The sequence below is a fragment of the Rhynchophorus ferrugineus genome, unplaced genomic scaffold (assembly GCF_030347505.1).
Source record: "Rhynchophorus ferrugineus isolate W39M unplaced genomic scaffold, kcgeb_rfMv2 rfM7, whole genome shotgun sequence".
NCBI classification, from domain to species: domain Eukaryota; kingdom Metazoa; phylum Arthropoda; class Insecta; order Coleoptera; family Curculionidae; genus Rhynchophorus; species Rhynchophorus ferrugineus.
Genome location: NW_027472586.1, coordinates 12,676,340 through 12,698,599, shown reverse-complemented (window position 1 = coordinate 12,698,599; position 22,260 = coordinate 12,676,340). Strand labels below are relative to the sequence as shown.

Sequence of the window (22,260 nt, the reverse complement as noted above, 5' to 3'; positions counted from 1 at the left end):
TTTTATCAATACGCGAAATTCCTTTATATCCATTTTTTTCACAACAAAAGTTGCTTCACTCAAAATGTTATAATTCACAGAGTAATGATCCGACAGTTGTCAAATTATACACGCATCTTTTGAGGGTTAGGGCTAACTAAAAATATATGGATTTAATTCTAGTAGCCAATTAAAATGTTAAAAGTAAATTGGTTCTTCGAACTTGATGCACACGTGCTAATTTTTGAATAGTTAAATATTTGGTGGACCGAAATTGTGGGTTAAAAGACCCACCATAAATCTTAAAATTTAGGTTAGGTTGTTAAAGAATTGCTTATATTGATACTTCATATTTGCGCTTCGTCAACAGACATCCCTGATTAAAATACATGTAAGAACCTAACATAATAAAACCGTCAATCCCGAGGTACGAAATAGTGGCCCCCAAGCTTGACAGTTGTTGATTCTCTTAACTCAAAACTTACACAAGTTTAAAGTCAATTCGTATTAGGCATTTTGTAACTTAACTTAAATTACCTTTGGTTATCTTGTTTTTGGATGAAGTAGGTTTGATATTAAATCAACATATCAATATTTAGGAGGGTATATGTAAGTTCCTTGTTTTTGTCGTAAACAGCAAAAGTATAGAAGAATATAAGAGTTTAGTGAAAGTCAGTATAAAAAAAAACATTCGTATTATATATATATGGTTCGCCCTTTTGCCAAAAAATTCGCATAATATTTTCTGTTAGCTCTGAAAATATAAAATAAATTTGATAGCCTCTTTATTTTGCTTTGATTCCCTGATTCTATAGTTTTTTTAGGATAATACCGAGAATGAAACCTATTATTGCAATTAAAACCTTTTATTATCTATGTAAAAGGTGATGTTTTATATAAATAGTAGTTATTTTTCTTCGTTTTGCTGTTATTATGAATGTTCTGAAGACCAATTACACACAGGTAAAATACGTTTTTGTATTTTTAACCCCTGTCTCATTTCATAACACCCTCTTTCATAACATATTAGCCATTAGAAAGAAATAGCGACAATAACATAAATAAAGTGTAAGATAAATCATCTATCGCGTGATACTTAGTAAAAATAACTATATAAGCGCGATATACATATCTCGACAGCCCATAACAAGTACAATTCATTCAAAGCGTTGATGTTATGAAAGAGTACAATATACTTACAAATTATCTAAATTTGAAATTGGCCAAATGATTTGACCGCTGTCGGATCATTACTTTGTGAATTATAGCATTTTGAGTGAAGCAACTTTTGTTATTGTGAAAAAAATTGATAAAAAGGAATATCGCGTGTTGATAAAATGCTTGATGCCGAGTTCCCGGACACTACCACAGGAAAATCAACCATCAAGGATTGGTATGCTAAGTTTAGACGTGGTGAAATGAGCACCGATAACGGTGAACGCAGTGGACGCCCAAAAGAGGTTGTTAGCGACGAAAACATTAAAAAAATCCACAAAAATTATTTTGAATGGCCGTAAATTGAAATTGAATGAAATAGCAGACACTCTAGAGATATCAACTGAACGTGTACATCATATAATTTAGGAATATTTGGGTATGAGAAAGCTCTGTGCAAAGTTTGTGTCGCGCGAGCTCACTTTTGACTAAAAACAACGACGAGTTAATGACTTGGAGATGTTTGAAGATGATCAAGCGTAATAAACCCGAGTTTTTGTGTCGATATGTGACAATGGATGAAACATTTCATTCACGAATTTCATTTCACTCTGAAGTCCAATCGACAGTCATGCAAGTGGACTGCGCACGATGAATCCGCTCCAAAGAGTGGGAAAACGCAACAGTCGGCTAGCAAAGTTAGGAGTCTGTATTTTGGAATGCGCATATAATAATTTTCAGTGACTACCTTGAAAAATGAAGGACCATCAAGACCGACTATTACATGGCGTTATTGGACCGTTTGAAGGACTAAATCGCCGAAAAAACGGCCGCATTTGAAGAAAAAGAAAGTGCTGCTTTACTAAGACAATGCACCGTGTCCCAAGTCATGGAAAACGATGGCAAAAATCCTTAAATTGGGCTTCGAATTGCTTCCTCATCCACCGTATTCTCCAGATCTGGCCCCCAGCGACTATTTCCTGCTTTCAGATCTCAAAATAATGCTCACTGGGAAGAAATTTTCGTCGAATGAAGAGGTAATCATGGAAAATGAGGACTATTTTGAAGAAACAGACAAATCGTACTACAAAAATGGTATAGAAAAATTGGAGGGTAGCTAGAATCAGTGTCTCACCCTTGAAGGGAATTATGTTGAATTAAAAAAACTAATTTTGGCAAAAAAGTGCCTTTTACTATAGTAGGCCGGGGACTTTTCAATTGGTCTGTTATATAGTTTTGAGAGCAAGCTTCAGAACAAAATATTTTACGAATACTCAGATGGTGGTTTCACATGTCATACAAATAATAATTATCATATTAAACACTTATTGCGCATTAGACAGATTGTTAAACCATTACGCTTTTGATTTTAAAAAAGCCTTTGACAGAGGAAGAAGAGAAACAATGTGGGTTATATTAAAACAACGAGTTGTAAATAATAAAATTATAACGACAATTTAAACAATGTACAGGATACATTGCAAGGATAATAAGAAAACTGAAAAAAAGTTAAAGGAAAGTCGGTTAAGAAAAGCCCCGTTCTTTTCTTGAACAATAATTCAAACACAGTGAGTTAGCAACATGCAAATACCCGTCCAGAGTATGAAGGCTACCCGACCCGGCAAATATCGAAACCCGAAAAAGCCCCAGATTTTTTTTCCCTTACGATTAAAAATTCGAGGCCCATTAGGCCCCCTCCCAGAGCGACCGGGAATAAAACCTTTCACACCTCCTCGCTCCTTTATCTCATATACCTACGTTTCTGGAACATTTAAGTGAAAAATTCGTTGCCGTGACCTTTCCAGTCGGGCGAACGTCACGCTCCGGCGAACCGACGCCGCCGTTGCACCGCCGGATTGTTCCGTTCCGGGTGCTCGAACCAGAAAGTATGTTTCCAAGAAGATTTTCCAGGAGCACGCGGCGGCGGGCGGAGGGGCGACGCCGTTTGGAGAAAGTGGCGGGCGGACGGGGAATGCAGTTATTCGGGGCATTTCGCGACGCCGTTCGAATTCTATGGCGGATAATTTACGTGGAAATAATCGGTGCGGCTTCGAAAAATATGTGTGCTAATCATTAAAATAGTTCTGGCGCTGGGTTATTGCCTGTTGTAAATTACCGAGGACTTTCCTTTAGAAATATGGAAACCTTAGTGTTAAAATATATTTATTTAAACTAAATATTCTCTATTAGATTTAAGCATAGTGAAAATTTACAATCGAGTATAGAAAGTGGAACAAATCCCACCAGGTTGGCAAATAGGAAACTATAATAGAGAATATTGTAATAATAATAGAGGGGTTATTCTGTTGTGCACACCTATGATGATATAAGAGCAGAGTCTGTTGAGTCGCCAGTAATATCACGCACAGACTGTGTGATATTTACGAAGGGGTTCCAGTGGATGAACTGAGTGGGGTGGGGTTTTTGGGTACGAATGAGCAATATTGTAAATTCGGCATCCCTTCGTAAAAGTAAAAGACATTGCTTTACTGAAATTTGATTTAAAAATTCCGAATATCATCATACGTCCAACAACTAAGTGCACCATGACTTCAACATCATTACTTCAAAATTTAACTATTTTCAATTGATATTCAGCATATTAAAAGTAATTCTAGGAAGTGGTCATTTGAGTCAATAAAAAATGGACCACCGCTCGGTTTTAACAACCACTGTTTAGGTTGAATGACAACCACATCCACCATAGATGGCCCTACTAGAATTAAATCCATATGTTTTTTAGTTAGCGCTAACCCTCAAAAGATGCGTGTATAAATTGGACCGCGGTCGGATCATTAGTTTGTGAATTATAGAACTTTGAGTGAAGCAACGTTTGTCCTTGAGAAAAAAGTAGACAAAAAGGAATTTCGCGTGTTGATAAAATATTGCTATTTGAAAGGAAAAATACAGTTGAAGCAAAAACTTGGCTTGATGCTGAGTTTCCGGACACTGCCCCAGGAAAATCAATCATCAAGCGTTGGTATGCTAAGTTTAGACATGGTGAAATGAGCACCGAAGACCCAAAGAGGTTGTTACCGACGAAAAAAAATTTAAAAATCCACAAAATGATTTTGAATGACCGTAAATTGAAATTGAATGAAATAGGAGACGCTCTAAAGATATCAACTGAATGTGTACATCATATCATTCACGGAAAACAACGACGAGTTGATGATTCGGAGCAGTGTTTGAAGATGATTAAGCGCAATAAACCCGAATTCTTGCGTCGATATGTGAGAATAGATGAAACATGGCTCCATCATTTCACTCCGAAGTCCAACCGACAGTCATTCGCTTGGACAGCACACGATGAACCCGCTCCAAAGCGCGGGAAAACGCAACAGTCGGCTGACAAGGTTATAGCGTCGGCATTTTGGGATGCGCATGGAATAATTTTCATTGACTACCTTGAAAAAGGAAGGACCATCAACAGAGACTATTACACAGCGTTGTTGGACCATTTGAAGGTCGAAATCGCCGAAAAATGGTCGCATTTAACGAAAAATAAAGTGCTTGTTCATCAAGATAATGCACCATGTTATAGGTCAGTGAAAACGATGGCACAAATCCATGAATTGGGCTTCTAGTTGCTTCCTCATCCACGGTATTCTCCAGATCTTGGCCTATTTTGAAGCAAAGGACAAATCGCACTACAAAAATATTGTCGAAAATCGTTGGAGGGTCGCTACAATCAGTGTATCACCCTCGAGGGGAATTATGTTGAATTAAATAAATTAATTTTTCAAAAAAATATGTTTTACAATGGTAGGCCGGGGGTTTTTTAATTGACCTGTTATATAAAGGAAATTAATAGATTCGTAACAAGACAAGTGCTGCAACTCTTGAACAACACTGAACTAGGACGCAGGCTCAAGATAACCAAACCGTGTTATCTTGTGTAGTTGTGTAATGAAGTCCACTACATGACAAAAATACTAAAAAATCCCACTAACCTTTATATTGTTTAATTAGAGACTAAGTAAGAACCAATGAGTATTGAATGAGTACCTAGTTTTAAGTTCTCGTAGAGAAAAATTGTAAGTTAGTCGGCAACGATTGGTAATAAAATATCGATAAATTTAAAAAAAAGATTATTAACACTAATCTGGTCAAAGAGAATCATGTAATCAAATGCTGATTGCATCAAATCACAAAACTGACTTCAAAACTCAATTCCCAGTCAATCAACATGTTTTAATTCAAATATAACGTGTCCATTCGACGTGGAAACGGATTGAATCAAGATCAGGGCGTGGCGTTACACCGCGGCGAGAGCGTCAGTATATTTAATTCAACCCCTTGCACCTATTGTCGCCGGTATCGATAAAACTCGACAAGACGAGGCGAGCACAACTTGCATTCTCATAACGTATTGATGTAATAAAAAAATACGGGCGCCGGAGTCGTACGAGTGTGTGTATTAGCGCGAGGTAGGGCGGCTACCGAGCCGTTCCCGCGAAAGCCGAGCCATGAAATTTACAACTCCTTTAAAAATTCATTGTTCCGGAACTTTTGCACTCCGGGCCCATTCCGTCGGCGAGTCTAAGTTTCGCCGAACGCCGCAAATAAAACTTTAAATAAACATCGAGGGTACGAGTTCACCTCAGCCTCGGTTTTCCCGTTTTGACATCGGTTTTCTCTCTATAGTTTACCGCACGGTACATTTCTAGGTTAAAAAAGGTATGGATATTTTATTACTGGTATAATATTTAGATATTAGAAACATATTGAAGTTAAAGTAAGAAGAATCTGTGTAAGAAAGTACAAACATTCACATTTTATTTTATAAAGAGGTTAAAAAAATTAATAGGGGCTTGTATATAATTTAAACAGCTATAGTCTATTCAAAACAGCAGTGACACACGTGATCAATATGGATTTGGTCGAAAATTGTAAATTCGTATTACAGTCAGACAATATCATTTTTCCCATTTTATTCTATTTAGAAAGAGATAGAATGCTGTTAGAGAAATTCGAACACGTAACAGCCTACAAAAGTTGTCCGTTTGTCAAACGTCCGTAAAATTCTTCAAAATATTATAATTACGGGTTATAAACCGGAAAACGTTGTTTTAACGCCTTGTTTTAATAAACAGCAAATCGTTGCAGTTTTTATTGAAAATATTTTCTGCGCGTTGCAGCTGCACTGGATATTAGTACGTGTATGGTCACTAAAATATCTCAAAAAATAAAAAACAATGTAACCTTAAATTCACTAAAAAGAAACCGTGATTATGTGAAACAGGTGATGAATCAAGATCAGCTTGATGTTAGCTGTATCAGAGATCAAATATACGAAATGTATAAAAACAGTAAGTAGTTTTTTAAAACATAATTCAATACATTTATATCAGAGAAAATTGTTAGTCTGGAAAGTATACATAAAAAGCCAAAACATATACAGCTATTTGAGGGATGTAGAACATCCCTTCATACACTGTTGGGTAGTATAGGATTTAAGTGGTGTAAAGATAAACCACGAAGAGATTCAATGGAACTGCCAGAGATTGCTTTTAAAAGAATACAATTTTTAAAAACATATAACAAAATCAAGGAAGAATTATTATATAAATTTATTTCAAAATATTTCAGACTGGTACATTGGGTCGTTCATAGCAAGATAATAAATATAGTGTAAAGACAACAAAAGTTGATGGAAAAAGGTAAACGTTGGAATAACTATCGATTAGGTTTTGTTAGTCATAACCTTTATTAATAATCTATTGCAGATATTAAGGAATTTGGACGAACCAACAGTAATTGTTATGTACAATGCACCATATCATAGTACACTGGTGGAGAAAATCCCAACAAGTGAATTAACAAAGGCTGCAATTAAGGAATGGCTTAAAGTATATAAAATAAGATTCGAGGAAACAATGTTAAAAAATGAACTGTTTCAAATTGTTACTCGGTCAGTATTGTGAAATATTTAAATTCATTTTATGTAATTTACTTTTTTAGAAATAATCCTGAGAAAAGATATATGGTGGATCAGATTGCTGAACGTTATGGCCACAGAATATTTCGTCTTCCTCCCTATCACTGCATATTTAATCCAATTGAATTGATATGGGGTACTGCAAAGAATTATTGCAATAGACATTCAGGTCGAGAAGGATATTCAAACCAGAACTGTCTGGATTTATGGAAAGAGGCATTGTCGAAAATAACACCTTCGGTTTGTATGAGCTCGATCAGACACATTGAGGCAAATGCATTTAAGAGAATGCAGTAATTAAATGTAGTTTTATCAAGAAAGATGTGTACAAGCAGTAACAGGGCAAACAAAAGAGAAATATAGTAATATCGCAATGACTTTACAAGGAAACATCATTGAAAGAAACAAGAACTAAGCGTAAAGCATAAATATGCTCTCTAATGAAATTACAATACATTACTCAGACATACAATTGTTAATTAGGTGGATTAGGCTTTCGGGGGATACCACTACGTAAAAAAACGCGAAAAAACGGAACTCTACCGGCAAAAAATAGTTCTTTGTATATATAATAAAACAACTCTATCAATACTATATATCTACACTATATCTACCAAAATCCAATTTTATAGCCTAATTTGGTTATATATTGGGACGCGTCAGACTTCATTCTATCTCTTTTTAATCAGAGTAATGCTAATTAGTAAAATGAGAAAAAAAGCGCGCCGAGTTTAAAAGGGCTTTTACGTTCTTATAAACACTTGACTCGACAGTGCTGATCACGTCCATTGACTGTTTTACTGGAAGGGCTATTCCTAAATCTAAGTTATTGTAGAGACAAATTGTAGGTTAGTCCGTAACCACTACTAAAAATGTAATTAATAAATGATGGATACTTAACCACGATACTTCGGATTCTTATTTTGGATAATCTTTGGTTGTTTTATTAGAAGGACTATATCAAAATCTAAGTTATTGTAAAGAGAAATAGTAGGTGAGTCCGTAATTATCACTAAAAATATAATACATAAATAATAAAAAACGAATACGAAGATGCAAATACTTTCACCACAATCGGTGATGAACGATGATGACGCTGCTGAAATTAATCCATCCGTACGCTTTTCTGTATTGAAAAGTAAAAGAAAACGACGATTCTGAATAAATTACGACACTATCCTAGAGCGACGGGACGGGAAAAAGCGGGATTTTTCGGGAGTTCCCTAATCGTCCCCGCGCCGGGAGATAAATAGGGAGCCGCGCCGACTTCGACACGCCATCCCTTTCAGGAGCGCGGAGCCTGCATTAGCGTATGAATAGGCCCATTTGCCGCGATATTATTCAGAATAACTCCGGCACGGGCGAGCTGAGGAAGTTTTAAGTAAACACGCTGTCCTCCGCGAACTTTTGGGGACGGGGCGGGGCCGGGGGGTCTTTTACGATGCCGCACGCACCAGGTGGAAAAGTTTGCGGCGTCGAAAAGGAAAACAACGGGACCCGGGAGCTTTGTTCCGGTGGAAGCCTTCGGTTTCCGCCGCTGGGGTGTGGCGCGGCTTTCGATGGGTTTCCGGGCGCTCTCCGCGTTCAGATAACGTTCAAAGCCTAACAAAACAATCGAATAGTTTGTAATGGCTGGCGAATCTTTTGTTGGAACGCCAGCCGGAACACCAACACAACTTTTTCGGGATAAGCACACTCCTAACCTAACTTCCCGTCTCGATATGCCGATTCTTTGATTTGATTTCAGACTTTTACGCGCATAAAACATATAAACATTACAATACGGAAAAAGTTTAGTCTATTCAAAATAGCAGCGAACTCGCGTCATCATTTAATCATAATTAATATAGTTAACATCAGTTTGGGTTTCGCAATAAGCATGGAACTGTAGTGCATATACTTATAAACAAAATAAGCATGGACCTAAATGCGAAAAGATATTGTTCGGCTGCCTTCCGCCTTAGACATATTTAAGGCTTTTGACAAATTATGGCATATGGGCTTGCAGGTTAAATTAAAGAAACTTCTCCCTCCTCTGGACTATTAGTTACTAAAATCGTATCTTACTGATAGACATTTTACCGTAAAACAATAACTAAGTAAAACTATATTTTCTATATACAGCCTATATGCCCACCATAAAAATAACTACTATGGCAACATACGCAGACGACACAGCAATCTTAGCATCTCATGAAGATCTAGTCACAGCATCAATGAATTTACAAGCTCACCTGGAGCAAATAAAACTGTGGCTGAAGACATGGCACATTAAAGCGAATGAAACAAAATCCATCCATATAACTTTTATTCTGCGTAGAAAAACATGTCCACCAATGAATATCAATCATTGGCAACTCCCTAAGCAGATGATGTTAAATATCTTGGATGGCATTTATATCGACGTCTAACCTGGAAGAAGCACATACTCTTTAAACGAAAGCAACTTGGACGTAAATTATATCAAATGTATTTGATTATCGGGCGCAAATCCAATTTATCATTAGATCACAATATATTGCTGTATGTGTCTATACTCAAGCCAAATATGCGACGTGATAGTGAAGTACGTAGACTAACACCATCTGATCAGATTATTGGACATATATAGACATTAGAATAGTTTATACAGGAGATCACTTCGTTATGAGACTTAGTGATCACTGAAGTGATTTTCTACATGCCATGCATATATATATATATATATATATATATATATAATATACACATAAAAATACTTATTTCCTAAAATTAATTTAAAAAAATAGTTGGTGCGTCTCCTCGCATTTCAAATAACGTTCAAAACCTAACAAAACAATCGAATAATTTGTAATGACTGGCGAATTTTTTGTTGGACAGCCAGCGGAAACACTAACACAACTTTTTTCGGGATAAGCACACTCCTAACCTAACTTGCCCTCTCGATATTACGGTTTAACTTCGCTTTTAGACTTTCACGCGCATAACACGTATAAATATTAGAATACGGAACACGCATAGTCTATTCAAAATAGCAGTGACATCCTGTCATCATTTTAATATCGTCGTTTATCAATTGTGCAGAGATGATGATATATGAGTATTTGGCTAAAATTATTGAGAGAGATAATTAATATTAACTGTTTTGCAGATATGGCAAATTAAAAATAATTTTATCACTAAAAATATATACAGATAGTAATAGAAGAAACTAAGGAGAAATACGCGGATAATATAATAACTTGACAAGGAAACAGGTAATGAAGGGAACAAAAATTAAACATAAAAAGGTAAATATTGCTCTCTAATAAAAGCAAAATACATTATTTGGGCAAAATTTAATAATATTTAATTACGTCGATTAAGACCCCAGGGTTTCCATAGATGGTTTGGAAAATAATTTAATGTAAATATAATAAAATAATTCTAACCTAAAAACTTCGATAATATATGCATTAGATGTAGTATGACATTAAAATAAATTATACATTTTGTTTTTGCTTCATTATTCTATTTATATTACAATGTTTAATTATTATAAAGTTAAATGCGACAGCATTGCGATATTCACTATTTTATTGGATTGACTAGTCTCGTTATAACGATCAAACGAATCTCTCTTTATATCAATATGGCTGACATGCCGAGATTACACCTATAAATGACCAAAATAGTTTAAAAATAGCGCTAACCTGACAAAAATACGTATATCTTACTCAAAATATGTTAGCAACCGTTCTTGAACACAAAAAACAAGCCACAATTACATAAATACTAATTTCGAACACATCTTTGTTAACTGAAATTAGATTCCTAATAATGAACCTAAAAAAAGGACCTCGACGGGACCCTCTCAAAATAGTAGCACAAACAGTTAATAATAACATGGACTTACCCAAATATGGACATAATACGGCCTTTTTGGCATTATTTTATTAGGACGAACAATAAACACAACACTTTAACGCTACAACAATTAAAGAAAGTGACAAATATGACTAATGTCTAATTAATTTTTTAGTGGGTTAAACAGTAATCTGTATGTAATGAAATACAGCTAATATATATAAATATCAATGAAATTATATCCAAAATTAAGAAAAACTATAATTTTTTAATTTGAGGTAATATTTGCCTTATACTTTCATTCGCTAAAAAAGTAATTGCGTTTTTGGGGTTTTAAAAGGCCAACAACGACATCTATGAGGAAATATGTTACCAATAATGCTACTGTCAATTAAAAATTTATATATATAAAAATACATACTGTATTTGTGTTCATATCTAGTGCACGACATACCAATTTTAATCAAAATCTTAAACGCATTTGATAAAAACACAATTTTAGAGGTTAACTACTAGCTGTCAATGTAACTTATCTTGGTTACATGTTTTTTACATGTTATATTTTATATACGTTATATTTTATACTTACTAGTATACTTTGCAACTTTGTCTCTACAGTTTGATAGGTTCGGAAGCACAATCACAGCAAAAAAACAAGTTCTAAATGATCTTTAATACAATGCATAGAGAAATAGAGATTTAACTTCATAGGAAATTTTGGTGAAATGTTTCGCCACTTCATTGGTTCCTTCCTTCTATGGTTTGTTTATTTTGTACGCCATTTTCAATGTAACCTATGTAGGGAATAGTGTGGTTGGCTTTTTATCTTATTAGTATATACAAGTTGGTTGCTGAAACGCATTCTCGTTCTAGGAGGTGTTATGTCATTGAGAAATGAGTAGAAAGCATTAAAGATCCTAAACTGGTTGGGTTAAAATATGAAAGAGATTTATGATCGTTACCATGTCAAACATTTTTGTGATACATTTGAACTTTCTTTTAATTACTTATGAACAATTTAGTGATGGTGAAAATAATAATACGAGCCCAGAATTTGTACAAATGGAAGAGGATTAAAATTAAATTGATATAGAAGGTAAATTGAAGGAGTTAATTACATTTCTGTTCATTATTGTTACCATTAATTTTTACTAGTTTACTATATTCCTTCCTATAACCCTTCAATTATACATTGCATAATGATCTTTTGGATGAAATATTAAAAGTACTAACAAGGTTTGCTATATAGTTTTGAGTAAAACAGGTCAACAGAATATTAAGAGGCAAAGACTCAAAGTTTGCTTCCAGTATAAGAAAACAAAAAGACAGAATTCTGATAGATCCTATTAAATTGATGGCACTAAACAAATTGGCACCAAAGTTTTTTGCTTACGGTTTTATATATATGTATATAATATTTATATTTTATACATATATTTATTTTTATATAATAGATATATTTATTTTGTAGATAAATTTATATTTATTGTTATAGATTATATTTATATTTATTTATTTTTAAATATAATATTTATATTTAAATGTATTTTAATTAATAAATTTATTTCAGAAAAAAATTTTTTATTTAAATTTCATTGGTCAATTAAACATGACGTCAAGGCCACATATTACTAACGAGCCAATCAAACGTCTTCACAGTAAAATATTTCTCTTACAGATGCTTATAATGGAGATTTAAATTGACCAATCAAATTACTCGAATGGTCCATTATGGTGTCCTCTGGATGTTGGGCAAAGCATAACTTTGCGCCAGAGTACCCTATTGAGTTGCATCTCTATGACTCTATGATGCAATGTGAGCAGTTAACAGTCGTTATAAGAGCACAGGGCTGCCACCAGGCGCGAACACGAAAACTGGTACCAATCTTGTCAGGCTAGCTTGAAGCTCTAAGTTCTCGGGCACTTAATAACGTTAAGAATGGTTTTCATCTGCTTGGTTCTAAAAGTCGATACGAATTTTTAAAATTGTGTTAATAATAGTGGGTTATATAACACAGGGCCTTTATCGTCGTAAAAGTGATATAAAATAACAACAAAAATGGGAGTAAATAAAATTCTACCCTTCTTGACTTTTAAATTAACAAATAACACTTTATGGAACCGTAAAAAGAGAGGCCGTCTCGTAAAAGATCCCATTCAATTTGTCAATGTTTTACGCGTATTGTTTGATATATTAACAGTCACATCAAATCATCCGGAAAAAAGGGAAAAAGGCCTACCTCACGGCATACATAGACAATACCAAAAAAGGATATAACCGGAATCGTGTGTGTCTGGAGTGGGGGAAGGGAGAGGGAGGGGTTTTACGCTCCCCCGATATTCCTCTACCCCTTAAACACAGCGTTTTATTCGTAGACAACGCGTTTTCGCCGTGATATTTCCCGAAATAATGGCCCGTGACGTTGACGAATTGGACCGCTTGAAGAGTCTGCGGGGATAAAAGTCTTCGGTTTACCATCAGCCGAACTTTTTTCGCCGTCTCTAGATTTACAGGCGCGTCGAGGGCATAAACGTTTTTCTTGTATGCGTTTGAATTTTAAGCGCCCAGCCCATGGAACATTTTGTTTGTAAAAATATGGGGTCTTCACGCGGGAAAAACATGGGAAAATAAAATAGTTGGATGGTATAGTTCTGAACGTTCTGTAATTTGATTATTTTACACTTAAATATCTTCATGAAAGTATCAGGTATATGACTCGAATTTTTACAGATTTTTCTGGACCGTTTGTATATTTCTCATTGCACATAAATGTCTGGAAAGTGTTGTTTTTGTCGTTGAAAGTTCCTTGAGAGATCGAGCGGGATTTCCGTCCAAAAAGTTTTGTAATTAGTTGTCTTCGAACTTATTGGTCCTTCAGTCTATTTTCTTGAATTGATATCAAAATAAAATAGTTAGATGGCTTGGTTCCATATGTTTGTGATTTGATTATTTTGCATCTAAAAATCTCTACGAAAGTATCAGGTATATGACTCGAATTTTTACAGAATTTTCTGGACCGTTTGTATATTTCCCATTGCACATAAATGTCTGGAAAGTGTTGTTTTTGTCGTTGAAAGTTCCTTGAGAGATCGAGCGGGATTTCCGTCCAAAAAGTTTTGTAATTAGTTGTCTTCGAACTTATTGGTCCTTCAGTCTATTTTCTTGAATTGATATCAAAATAAAATAGTTAGATGGCTTGGTTCCATATGTTTGTGATTTGATTATTTTGCATCTAAAAATCTCTACGAAAGTATCAGGTATATGACTCGAATTTTTACAGAATTTTCTGGACCGTTTGTATATTTCCCATTGCACATAAATGTCTGGAAAGTGTTGTTTTTGTCGTTGAAAGTTCCTTGAGAGTTCGAGCGGGATTTCCGTCCAAAAAGTTTTGCAATTAGTTGTCTTCGAACTTATTGGTCCTTCAGTCTATTTTTTTGAATTGATATCAAAATAAAATAGTTGGATGGCATGGTTCCATATGTCTGTGATTTGATTATTTTGCATCTAAAAATCTCTACGAAGGTATCAGGTATATGACTGGAATTTTTACAGATTTTTCTGGACTGTTTGTATATTTCCCATTGTATATAAATGTCTGGAAAGTGTTGTTTTTGTCGTTGAAAGTTCCTTGAGAGTTTGAGCGGGATTTCGGTCCAAAAATTTTTGCAATTAGTTGTCCTCGAACTTATTGGTCCTTCAGTCTATTTTCTTGAATTGATATCAAAATAAAATAGTTGGATGGCTTGGTTCCATATGTTGGTGATTTGATTATTTTGCATCTAAAAATCTCTACGATAGTATCAGGTGTATGACTTGAATTTTCACAGATATTTCTACAAATTTCTTTCATGAAATAATAGACCCATTTATGTTTATTAACACTGCTCATTATTTTTTATGACACAGCTCCATCTCATTTCTAAATCGTTCTAATTCCGTTTGCTATATATTCAACATTTCTCACACACCGATACAATTTGTTTTTTCTCCAAAAGTTTATTTAGATTTTGAAATGGATCGAAAAACTCTAGCAAAATCCAAGGATAGTATCCAACATAATGTATATAAACATATATTTTATATATATTATACACGTTATATTTTATACTTACTAGTATACATTATATGTGAATACATTATACAGTGTAGACATATTACTGCTTGTACATATTGTTTACTAAATCCACAGTTTCTACTCACTGTTCAACAACAACAACAGTTCCTACTAACGACACCTATCGAATAAACAATTAAATTAGTTTGTCATTCGGACACTTGTCATACATTAAAACATGTTATGTTTTTCCGTTCAGTTTGTCTTCTTTAACGTAATTTCTTGGTAGTAAATGTTAATTTCAGCGAATTTCAAATTAAGTAATTTGTAAGTGCTTTTTTCACTAGACTACTAAGTATGGACAAAAAAGTCACCAACTAATACGAAATATTTAAAGAAATACTGAGAGGTTTAGTCGTAAATCTGTATGCGATATAATAAATACCACGTTGTTTAACAAGTTGTGTCATTGAATGAATTTATATTTTAAAACATGTTTTATTATTCAATATATTCATCTCGGGATTTATGATCGAAATCACCACTTTTAAATCGTTGAAATCAAAACGGATATTTGGGATATGATTAAAGTATTTGATGGGCTAAAGCCTGCAGATTTCTTCAAATTCAACAATAATGAATGTTCGAAAATCTTCTAGCAATCTTTATCAATTAGCCTAAAACCGTGGTATAAATGATACTCGGATGGAGCCAAATCGGGCGAATATTGTAGAAATTACATCGCAAGTTCAATAGGATCCTCAGAATAAGTAAAAGTTCAACGGAGACAAATCAGGTGAACAGCCCTAAAACCTGATGTATACTATGCTTTTACTGACCTCGGAGAGACATCTATATATGAGTAACTTCTAGATTACATTCCTGTCTTTTCCTTAACTGTTAAATTAGATACAAAGTTTTTCTATTGCTTATGAGGTGGTTCGAAGCTCCATATTCCATATGAAGCTGTGAAGCAGAATCAAAACATGATTAATATTCAGCACAAAACAAATTTCATTGGTACTATTTCAGTACCAATATTAGTAATTTATTTTTTAAACAATTTTCTATGGAAAACAATACAGTTTAGGAGTTATTGTAATTTGAATGCTTTATCTACTTTATACTTGTGATATACCACAAATGGAGACTATTACAATGGCTACATTTGCTGATGATACTGCGATTATAGTTGTCGGAGAAAATAGTGAAGAAGCCTCACGAAAATTTCAACAGGCAAGTGACAATATAAATAACTGGACACAAGCTTTGGAAAATAATGATTAATGAAAGTAAATCTGTACATGTGCAGTTCACCTATAAACAGACCGTGCAAACACCAATAACATTAAGTAATACTGTCATTCTATATAGCAACAACGGTAAATATCTCGGAATGAATCTAGATGCAAAACTTTGTTGGAAGGAACATATAAAGGAGAAAAGAAAAGAACTGGAATTGACATATAGCAAAATGTACTGACTAATTGGAAGAAAATCGCAATTATCAGTACATAATAGATTGCTATTATATAAGCAAATACTGAAACCTATATGGACATACGGAGTTCAATTATGGGGATGTTCTGCAAAGAGTAACATAAATAAAATACAAATTTTTCAGAACAAAGTCCTGAGAGGTATTGTGGGTGCACCAAAATACTATAGGACTGATTATCTACATCGAGACTTTCAGATACCCACAGTCAGTCAAGAAATCAAGAGAATTGCATGGGGGCATGAGGAAAGACTCCATTCTCATGAGAATATTGAAATATTATAGTTTTTGGATACCACAAGAACAGGACACAGACTCAGAAGAATCAAACCATCTGATCTTGTGTAGTGTTTTGTAGTGAGGTACATATAATAAAAAATACAGCAGTGTCATGTATAAACATTATTTCACCAAAGACTGAGATAGGGCCGATGGGTCCTCCTAGTTATATACCTAGATTTAAGTTATCATAAAGACAAATTGTAGGTTGGACGGAAACGACTAGTAACAATGTAATAATTAAATAATTTTAAAAAATTCTCATTCGAAATGCGTCAAGAAGTTTGGAAAAACCGGTAAAACAGTGAAAATCGAAAAACAGGGAGGCCAAGGTCATGAGGAATGCTAGAAAAAGTGAAGAGTTTTTCATTATTCTTCAATACTCAACTTCGAAATATTCTTAATATTTTTAGACATACGATAACGATTATAACCAATGACTATTATTATATATTACTCGTTTAATATACTATTTCATCAACCATTCTAAACACAACATTATGATTTACTACTCGATTTTCACTCATGTATGTACATTTTTATCGATCGGTTACTGGTTATGGATAAATGAGGTTAATGCGACGTAAGATGTGCGAAAACGATTTCGATTTAAATCCGAAAACTCGAAACGCGATGGGATGCTTAGTTTTACGAAGCTGTTTTAGTTTCGAAATTTTTAGTTTTAAGCATGCTGTTTAGTATCACTATCAAAATAAAATAAATAAAAAGTGTTTACCTTTTGGCTGGCGGAATTTGTCTTGAATTGTGGTTGTAAGAATAAGATTTCACCACTCACCTGAAATTTGAAGACGATAGTTAGTTCTATAAGACTAATTTTGAAGTACACTGGTTAATTGTTATAATATCTAACATATTATTATATAGTTGATAGTATTGAGTAATAATTATCGATCATTTTTCAAATATCATCAAACATATTATTTGGTCAACACAATCGCCAAATCTCAACATAAATGAACCGAGATTTCCATTTCCAAAGTAAGTGAAGCGTTTGGCAGATGGTTTGGTACAAGAATGGAAAATAAGAAAATTGTATCTCAAAAGTTTATTACTAAATAATTATTATATAAATCCCATCATCCCCAGTATGTCTTCATAAATAAATTAGTATTAGAATATTATATAGAGGTTTAACTTAGATAGGCGAAACCGAGGAAACGTTTTCCGTGGTCTCACCATTGAGACCACTTTTTTGATTGATTCGCTTGAAAGGAAGACGAAGGAACTTGATTGGCGCATCTTTATAACGCGTTTGCTTGTTTCGATGGTTTATTTTAGTTTATTTATGGTGCTCTTCTATATATGTATGCAATGTATATTGTCTTCTACAGGAGTAGAACTAAAGAAATCATAAAAATATTACCCAAAATATGTCCAAACGGGACGATGGCACAATTACATTGAAAGTAAATGTGATTATACTACATGAAAAGTTTTTCTTTTCAAGTGTCTATGCACGTAGTCAGGAAAATTAATTATTCAACAAATATGTTTAAAAAATAGATTAATACAAAATAAAATAATACAAATCGTAGACCAACAAGTTGAGATTTTATAGACAGGATAGTATCTCATGAGTGTTTTGTTATTTGTATGCTAATAATAACTTGCCTTAATACATTTTTGTGTTGAACAAGTAAATAAAATGTTAATATATAACATCAACTAGTTAAATGCCTTCCTAAGAACATAACCCTTATTTTCTTTACAGATGTCTGTAATGGTAATTTAACCTAACCAATGAAATGCAGCAAAATGGCCTTCTCAGCGCTTTCCTGCTAAGATCAGACAAAACAATTCAGAAATTATGTGTATTAAGTCAACACTCTTTATACTACTGTGTGATTGGTACCGATGATGGTGCATAGTATAAAGTAGTTTTAATATATCCATCGACACGAATTAGATATCAGAAGACTAAATCACACTTCGGTTAGTCCATAACAACAATAGTTTAATATTTATTCTGTAATGATACGAATCTGCAACCTCCGCGTGTGGGCTGAACGCTCTAACCACTACATCATAGAAACAGTTGCCAGCAATATTTCTACGGATCTCATATGCACTGAACGAATTCCGATCTTCCGTTATATCAGTTCAGCATTAACATTATACCCAAACATCTGATTATTTTAGATAAAAAAATATGTGAAAACTTTGTACGTGCCTTTAAAATTCTTTAATTTTCTTCTTTTAAATTCTAATTTTCTTCCGCTTCTCTCCAACAGATCTCGACATGGTTCCAACGGGACCACCTCTGAAGCGCACTCTTTCGAATAAAAAAAGTGTTAGCGATCCATAACTGGACCACTGCCATTTCATTGGTACTGCTTACTCCCTCTCCATGGTCCTTGGCATGGATTACAAAAGGACACTTTGGGAACGTCGAGGATATTTTTACTCCAAGTGTTCCAATCCAAAAATGTCCGTGCGTTACTTAGGGCCCCATGGTTTACGAGGAACGTCAATACACACCTCGAATCAGGCATCCCGTTTGTGAAAAATTTCATAGAGATGCTCAGTGAGAGGTTCTCCATGGGAACCTTAGAACACGATAACACCTTAATAAAATCGCTACCCGTCCACAAATCCCGGTAGTAAACAAACTATGAGAGTCCCAGTCGTAACCCAGGGTCTCTGTCGCCCGCAAAATAATCATATCCCGAACCTGAAGCGACATCAGCCGAAGACTATTTGGTTCCAGCTGGTCATTCCAGTAAACAAAAAAAGAACGTCGAGGATACATTCTTCGGTACCATCTTATATAGTTCACATCTCTCTTATAATAATAAAAGTCCCCTTCATATTTACGTGTTTATTGTATTATTCATTGTCTTACTTAATATATGTCATTATGCTCGTTTATATTTTTAATATTTAAAGAATTATAATATACGTCTTAAACCCGCTCGAGAACTTTATTTTCCGATCCAAATGTCTAACAAAAGAATTTTGAAGATCGGTACATAATTGACGGAGAAATCGGCGAACATACAATGAAAAAAATATATACAGTCGGACATAGAGCCTCCTCCTTTTTTGAAGTCGGTTATAAACCAAATAATATATATCATTTTGTACGTCAGAATCAGCGTTAATTCGGATGATATGACGTGTCATGGCGCTGATACAACGCGTCAATATTAATTGTATTTCATTACACGCCTTCGTAAACCATCCTGTCTGCGAGAAAAAAAAATCTGACGGGTATGAAAATCATCGTGCCGCATCGTACCGAAATAAAATCGTTAAAATCGAGTTAATAAAATTCAGAAACGGATTACGACCGGCAGCGAAAACACATTTACTGAAACCCGAACAGTCGATATGTATCCGTGACAATCAAAACTAACGGCATTAGCGCTGATGACAAGCCAACACATCCGATGCAGCAGGTTTATCCTGCCGTCGCTGGGAAATTGCCGCCGTACAACCAAGACAGTTGATTGACGCGCTCACTACTTTGTGTCAGTGAAAAAAAATCGTAGAAAAAATAACGAGCCTAGTAGGCTGGGGGAGCCGACAGGCGGTTGATCGAAAGTAACGTATCCATTGCCATCTGCGATTATGAAAACATCTTTGACGTGAAGCTATAATATAAACTTCGCTTAATATAACTTTATTTGGATGCGAGGTTTAGGAAGAAGGGCGTTTTTAAAATTATAATTAAGTAAAAATTAACGAGTTTCATTTTAACCAATTATACCAATTATACTTCTTCTATTTATTAGGTGCTTTGTCCAGCGTTATCTATTGGTAAAAATACGAAAAAAAATATGAAAAACTGTCAAACGACCTAACCTAAGTGTCAAATTTTGTGATTTGGTGACATATAGATGCTAATTTTGGAACGTTTAAAACGGTATTTTCGATATACGTAAGTTTATTTTAGTCTTCTTTTGCCAACGAGGGTTAATTTGGACTGTACCTACAGTTTAACGTGGGCTCCGAAACGTGGTTCACGGCATTAAGCCGACTCCGGTCATACCCAGTCTGATTACTGGCGTGACTGGGATCATTTTCCTTGTCATATTTTGCGCTCTGCCTAAGGACAATTACAAATGTTATACAATCACAAATATAAATCTACGACCATGCCCCAGCACGGTTCGAATCCGCTACTATCGCAACAGCAGGAGGACCATCCTGTTGCCCTTACCACTAAGCCAACCAAACCGGAACTACTTTTTTGTTTGAGTGCTTATCTATTTCCTAACTTCGACAACAACTTGCACATAATAATTGAAAATGAGAAAGTAATGGAAAAACCGAAGTTTTCAAAATTTTCGGGAATTACTTTGTACACAAGAACCAACATAGAAAAAATATAATGAAGAGAAAAACGTGAAAGGATCACAGAGGGGACAAAAATCGAAGAATTAAAGAATGCACTGAGAAATCTGAAGAACGCAAAGGCACTAGGTCAAGATAAGATGGTACCAGAAAGGCTGAAAAATTGGCCAGAAAGCTAGTGAATTACTACTGGTGTATTGGAGCTGGCATATTGAAAGGGGGACAAATCCCACAAGATTGGCGAATAGTCACTTATTGTTTTCATAAATAAAACATAGGTAAAAGAGAATGTAATAATCATAGAGGGATTACTCTGTCGTGCCCAGTGGTGAAGATATACGAGCAAATAATAGAAAACCGTCTAAAGCCATTATTAAATCATCGCTAACAGAATCGCAGAGCAGATTTCGAAAGGGAAGAAGCATGCAAGACCATGTATTGAGTATAAGGGAAATAGTAGAAAAAGCTTAACCCCAAAAAAACATATATATCTACCATACTATTACCATTGAGATGGAAAAGGCATTTTGCAGATTAAGAAGACAAATACAATGGGTTATATTAGAACAAATAGATGTAAATAGTAAAATAATAAGAATAATTGTAGGAATACACGAAATTACTACCAATGCCATCATTGCAGAGAACAAGAAATCAAAAGACGCAGTTGTAAAGGCGACAGGACGGCCCATCTATTGTTGCCATAATCGCGGGTCCGAATCCTGCTGGGGCACGGTCGTAAATTTATGTTTCTGATTGTGTAATATGTGTGCTTGTCCTAGGCAAGAGTGTAAAATCCGACAAGGAAACTGATCCCAGTCACGCCGGTATCCAGACCGGATGTCTTCCTAAGTTGGTCCATCGCCAGGTAAGCTTAATGGGACTGTGGTTCGGAGCCCACGTTAAACAGAGGTCTAGTCCAGATAAACCCATAGTTGGTAAAAAGGAGACTTTTAAAATATAAAAAAACCCAAGCAGGACTAAGACAAGGCGGAAGTTGAGTTTGCAAACGATGAAGTAATAAAGAAATGTCGATAAAATTGGACATAAATATAGGGTAAAATAGGATATTTCACTAATATAATTTTGAAAATAAAATTAATAAAATTATTATTTCAAAATATTACCGTATATTGATATTTTTATTTTAATTATTCTATTCTATATTAAAGGCGTTCGGTTCTTAATTTGGATGTCATGGCAACGTT

General features: G+C 34.5%; 1 protein-coding gene across 16 annotated transcripts in view; it reads right to left on the bottom strand.

Annotated features, from left to right (window-relative positions):
- The window catches only part of heph (polypyrimidine tract-binding protein 1 heph), a 953,472-nt gene that overhangs the window by 152,080 nt on the left and 779,132 nt on the right, over positions 1 to 22,260 (bottom strand). For 7 of the 16 annotated variants that reach the window (XM_076409823.1, XM_076409827.1, XM_076409828.1 and 4 more), the window contains one exon: positions 17,472 to 17,531. The exons of the other annotated variants lie outside the window; for them this stretch is intronic. In XM_076409823.1, the coding sequence (XP_076265938.1) occupies positions 17,472 to 17,531 (60 nt within the window). The remainder of the gene's footprint in view (positions 1 to 17,471; positions 17,532 to 22,260) is intronic. 16 annotated transcript variants of the gene reach the window in all.